At 44.0% G+C, this 6,000-nt stretch overlaps 1 protein-coding gene across 2 annotated transcripts in view; it reads left to right on the top strand.

Annotated features, from left to right (window-relative positions):
• The first annotated feature begins 2,699 nt into the window (after nucleotides 1-2,699).
• WDR20 (WD repeat domain 20) overlaps nucleotides 2,700-6,000 on the top strand; it is a 44,365-nt gene continuing 41,064 nt past the window's right edge. For both annotated transcript variants that reach the window (XR_004253316.1, XM_032188443.1), the window contains exon 1: nucleotides 2,700-3,009. Coding sequence is in view for 1 of the 2 variants with exons in the window: in XM_032188443.1 (XP_032044334.1) it covers nucleotides 2,746-3,009 (264 nt within the window). In the remaining variant the exon portion in view is untranslated. The remainder of the gene's footprint in view (nucleotides 3,010-6,000) is intronic.

Raw genomic sequence — 6,000 nt, 5'->3', positions numbered from 1 at the left:
TTCCCACCTCATAATCTGCAGGCAGTGCATGCTTGAATAGATACTTTTAGCATGATGAAGTAGAGTGTAGTCACAATACTTTTTTTTTTTTTTTTTCTCAGAAGAGCTGATAAAAGCATCACTGATCTCAGTTGTTGCACTTTTAGACAAGTAACAGATGGCATTCAATTCAAGCATAGAAAAGTTTTGTTAATAACTGTACTTGTATCACCTAAGTTTTAAGGCTCCAGTTTCCTCACGGTCAGCAAAAGCACTAATAATACTGCAGCCTGAAATGCTGCAGGACCAATTCATGCTGTGCATAAATCAATCTCTAAGAACCGCACTATTTTATTAATGTTAGTGAATTTTGCTCATGTCTGCCTTCCAGCTTACCCTAACACTAGTGAGAAGTCCAGGCACAACTGACTTCCATTCATTGATTGTACATACAAAACAAAACATCTATGGGCGTCCTGATGGGATCATTTCAGAACTATAATCTTTGGTTAGCTTGAAACAGAAGAATTTACAAGTAGTACAGAGAACTTTTTCAGAAGGCTTATCATTGTAATCTCTTTTTCCCATTCTTTAACCAAGTATTTGGTGAGGATTGTTGATGGGGCTGTACAATAGCGTTCTTGTGACTTGCAGCTGTGTTTTTCAAATGAATATTTGTCTTGGATTCTCTGTGGAATCTCTCAGCAGCTTTTATTGATGTTTCTTGGTAAATGTTAAACACTACATCAATTCTTTGACTTTCTGCACCATCATGTACTGCTGATAACCAGGTACATGTTAACTTTGTTTATTCTTTGGATCACGCTCATTCCATCAGTGATAGATGGCCTGCTGTGGTTTCAGTACAGTTTGCATTCCTCACAATCCCTCTACCAAAGTTGCCTGCTTTGTCGCTCGAAGTGATCTACCCAACGTTGTCAGTGTGTAATGAGTAAGACATTCAGTATGTCAGCTTGAAGCAACACTTTTTTGGGTTAGATCTTTGTTTTGAATATTATTGTCATTAAGACATTAAGAGATCCTTGCATTTCCCATTTCCTGCTCTTTTTTTTTTTTTTTTTTTAATGACTGAAAACGTTCTGACCTTCTTTGTGGAACTCAATTCATGAAATTTCTGCATGAAAGAACCACTCTCTAGATAAAGACTCTTAGAATAATTGCAGGTCTGCTCACCTACTTCATGTACTTCTAGGAGGACATCAATACTATATAGCAGCTGGTTGATAAACCGGAAAGATCTATTGGTCATTATTGATTGGCTCTATCTTAAGAATTTCAAGCAAGGCTTCAATACCTGGCCTCATTACAGTTTGATTATCTGTACTTGTTCAGATATTCACTAATTTACATACTCTATTCCGCACGAGTTAACCTGGAGGTCTTCAGCTGTTTCAGGTCTCTCAGCTACCTTGTATCAATATTTTGATGATTGGCAATAAGGTAGTATTTAGCTTCAAACTAAATCCCTTTGAACTAAACTGATTTGAAAATAAAGCCGTTTAGCCCCCTGGAGTCTGGGTGGGCTTCTGTGATTGAGATGATCTAGTGGAAAGAAAGGGAGGTTCTGCATCCCTCCTGCTCTGCACTCCCATCCCCTCCCTTACCCAGTCTGTGTTTTTCATCTAACCCGACTCATTTCATATTTGCAGAGGGGTTAATTCTCTGCCCCAGGATCTTTTATAAGCAGTTTGTCATAAGGTCAGATGAGCAACACTACTGGTGAAGGAAGTAGCAGCAGTCAGTCAAGGAAAAAGAGCAGGAAAATCCCTTTATTGCCAGCCACATTAGAGCAACTCTGATACAATGTGAAACCACACTTCGAAAGTGCATTGTTAGAAGGCGATCTAACAATGTGCTGATCTTCCCCTAGCTGCACATTCCCAAGTCCTTCCTTATTTTGTATCTAGCAGTTCTCTGTTGAATTGGACCAGCTTCCCTGCTGGCCGACAGTTTGCTTACCTTAACCAAGAGCCTGCCATTTCTCTGGTGGCATTAGCTTTTGAGCTGCTCTGACTCACCCTTTTGTTGCATGACTACTGGAACTGATGCAAGGGAGGCAGTGGAAACCTGTACCTGAAGACAGAGGAGATGTTGTGTTCATAGACTCATAGAATATCCTGAGTTGGAAGGGAAGGGAAGGATCATGAAGTCCAACTCCTTGTTTTGATGTCAGAGGCCAGAGGAGATGTCACCTTTTTTTTTTTTCTTTTTTTTTTTTTCCAGGAGATGAGGAGATGCCACTTTTTTTTTATGAGATGATATGTCACCTTTTGTTTTTTTACAGCTGGAGAGCAGTCTCTAATTAGCCTAAGCCAACCGTGAGGAGGAGGATATAATTAAACTCAGAGGACACTTGCCTCCCTAGTGAAAATTTCGGGGGACGACAGGCTTAACACGTCAATCTCCATTTGCATTTATTCTCTTTTCACGGTCTCATCCTCGTGCAGGGGTCAGGAACCCCACCACCAACCCCAAACTCAAGCCCTCCACCCCCAACCCGCCTCCGCCATCTTGTGCACCCCCCCACCGCCATCCCCGCCCCGCTCCCCGCCGGCCCCGCCCCCTCCTTTGCGATCCCTCCCCCGGGCGGGCGGGGGCGGCGCATGCGCAGCGGCGCGGTAAACAGGGGCGGCGGCTCCTCCCCCTTACGCCGTTTGCGTGGCCGCCTCCGCGCAGGGCCGCGCGAGCGCCGGCGGCGGCGGCGGTTGCGCAGTGTGGCCACATCCGGGCGCCGGGGCAGGATGAATGCTCCTTTCCAAGATGGCGGCGGAGGGAGGAGGGAAGGAGATGAACGAGATTAAGACCCAGTTCACCACCCGGGAGGGGCTGTACAAGCTGCTGAGCCACTCGGAGTACAGCCGGCCCAACCGGGTGCCCTTCAACTCGCAGGGCTCCAACCCGGTGCGCGTTTCCTTCGTCAACGTCAACGACCAGAGCGGCAACGGCGACCGGCTCTGCTTCAATGTGGGCCGGGAGCTTTACTTCTACATCTACAAGGGGGTCCGCAAGGTACCGGGAGGCTCCGGGGGGGGCTGACGGGGGACTGCGGGGGTCCCCGGGGGCTGTGGGGGTTGTGGCGGGGGCTGTGGGGGCAGCGGGCGCCGCTGCTGCGGGCCCCCGGGGAGCTCCGGGGCCGGCAGCTGTGGGGCTGCTCCCCCCGGTGCTGTGGGGTCAGGGCGGGGGGTTGGGGCCGGGGGGGGGTGGGGATGGCAGCCTCGGTGCCAGCAGCGGTGGGAGTGGGAGCAGGGGGTGTACGGAGGGGTGTGCCCGCGCTGGGCCTCGCTGCCAGTGTGACATTCGTGTAGGAATGAGGGGGTTTGAGGGTAATAAGGCGGCTCCCGGCCTCCTTCACCTGCTGCTTGGGGGCCCAGGGGGGCCGGGAGGGAATGCCCGGCGTGATTGTGGTGGTGTCAGAGCCCTGCGGTTAGGCCGGTGGGCGGAGGGTGGCTTGGTCGCGCTGGTTGGGGAGCTCCGGTGGGTGTTTGGGGCCTTTCCGATCAGTTTGGAGCGTGGAGTGGTCTGGGGGTTGTTCCTAAATGCGACGGGATGAGGTTTAAATGTCAGATAATGGATGCAGAGAAAGTTGTTTTTATGGGAAAGAACCGTTGATGCAGTTTGAGATAGAGCCCTTAACAGTTAGCAGTTGGTGCGGGGCTAACAGCGCGTGCGTTTGGTGTCTGAGGTCACCGTATTTATGGACAAACCCTCTCTGCATGGTGTGTCTTCAGGTCCTTGATTTTGATGGCATTTAGGGAAGGATTCAGAATTTGTCATGCTGAGTGAATGGGTGTCACTCAGTGGATGTAAACACAGGCATAACATCTGCTAGGTTTCTGGGTTATGTGCCAAAAAATGGGTGTTTGTTGTCTTACGTACTTGGCATTCACCTGCTGTAAGGTGAGCGCTTTGAAATCTTCCTGCTCTTAGTCCACCGTGCAACAGGGGATGAAGGCACAGAGAGCTAGAGATGTCCCTAAAGCCGTGCAGAAAGCTTGTGGGCGAGCAAGGAGACGTACCTGGATCTACAGCCCCCTAAGCTAATGCCCAAATCTCTGCTCCTCTGTATAAAACATAAGCAGCAACTGGAGAATAAAAGTCTACCTCGTTATCTGTTGACTGTGATTTGACAGATCGAGTATGTCACGTATAATTATGTGGAAAAGTGTGTATGGATTTTAGTTTCACACTTTAATGAATTTTCATAATTTAGTTGTTTTAAATAATACTTAGACAACAGCTTCTTTAAGCGTATGATGAGTGTTTTGTATCAGGCAGTAATTGCTATTTATAAGCAATTGCTGTCTCTACAATTTACAAGATATTCTGTCAATATCTCTGTAAATCTGTCACTTAAACTACTACCATGTCTGGGTTCTGATATATAAGTTTGCTTTTCTGTACCAAGCAACTGCAGAGTTGTCTTGCATATAACAGAGCAGGCCTTTATGTAGTCCAATGTTACGTGTGATTCTTGCAAGTTATCGTAGTCACCTCTTGTCACACTTCAAATAAATAAAAATAAAATATAAAGCTCTGAACTGCATTAAAAGTAGGGACCTGAGTAACTTTTTCAAATCATAAAATGTCTTTGAGTTTTAGCGTTGTAATATTTTTTTTCTAGATGGTAAAAGCTGCTTTTGATGGTGCCCAGTAACAGAAAATTTTAGTTTGTCAGATTGGTAACTTGTGAGCTTTGAGATGTACCTGTTAGAGTATTACATAATTTTTCGTCAAAATAATGTAAAACATACACTTTGTTCAGAATAGTTTGTTTCAGCGAGCTCTTAAAATGTCAACAAAAAATATATTTCATATTTTATGTGTGTAAAACTTCAATGAATCTAGAGAGCCAGTTGAAATAGGTTAGGGAAGGTACTTTAACTGAGAATGGGGAAGATGCACTGTCTGAAACTTGTAATACTTGTTTCTTTGGAATTTATTTTGAAACTATTCAATTGAAAGTCACTTTACTTTGTACATAAAGTCAGCATAAGAACAGGTTGACAGGCTTTCAACTGATTATTGGGTTTGTTAGTATCAAAAGTTAGATTTTTTTTTTTTTTTTTTTTTTGTGGCTACCGTAAGAGGAGAGAGCTGATGTTACCTGAATTGGTAGTATGTATATCTGACTTAAGTGGACAAACTACCACTTTGTGAGACATCACCTCGGCAATGGGAGGGCAAGAAGGACTTTATTGGTTGAAGGCCAACCTATTTGTGATCCTCTGCCTAATACAAATGCTAATAATTTAGCTGTTGTTGCATAATTATCTAAGTACCCTGTAAAAATTTCCCTAATGACTTCCAGACTGTAATCTTCTCTTCATTTTGGTGAAGTCACGAAAATGAGTACAGGTTGAAGTTAGTGAAGCTGTGCTGTGTATGTATCAAGCAGCTATGATTTGGTCTTTTTTTTTAAGGTCTGCTTCTGTTCTTGCTATGGAAATGTTATGCTGTTATGAAAATGAGTGAAAGAACCACCAGGACTTTATTTCAAGGAGCTGTGTCTGAGATACTGCTATAATCTTTGTATTGATAATCTATTGCAGATCAGGGCACATCAAGTAAGAGTCACACTTGAGCCATGCGTGGTGCTTAAGAGTAAATAATGCTAATATTGAGTGAAGGTACCACTTGAAAGGATGTTTCTTGAAATCAATGATGCTAAGCTTTTTTCTTAGTTTCCATTAAATCCTAAATATGTTGCATCTGCTAAGTCTACTTTGTAAGTCATCTTTTAAAGTAGACTGCTAACATCTGTGTTTTTTAGGATATTTAACTTATATAAAGAAAAAAAAATCACTTTTCAAGATGTTTTTTTAACCTTTTTTTTTTTTTTTCTTCGAGAAGCTCAATTGAAAAATTACATCAACTGACCAGGACAGTAGTGTGGAGATTGGAGTACCAACAAATAATGGTGATAATTTAGTGGAGAGGCAGAGAAGAATTTTGGGCAGCATTTCAAGCTGTGTTTAGATAAATATATTTTTTGAGCAAAAA

The sequence above is a fragment of the Aythya fuligula genome, chromosome 5 (genome assembly GCF_009819795.1).
Source record: "Aythya fuligula isolate bAytFul2 chromosome 5, bAytFul2.pri, whole genome shotgun sequence".
Lineage (NCBI taxonomy): Eukaryota > Metazoa > Chordata > Aves > Anseriformes > Anatidae > Aythya > Aythya fuligula.
Note: the sequence above shows the minus strand (reverse complement) of the source record. Positions and strands in the feature narration are given on the sequence as shown.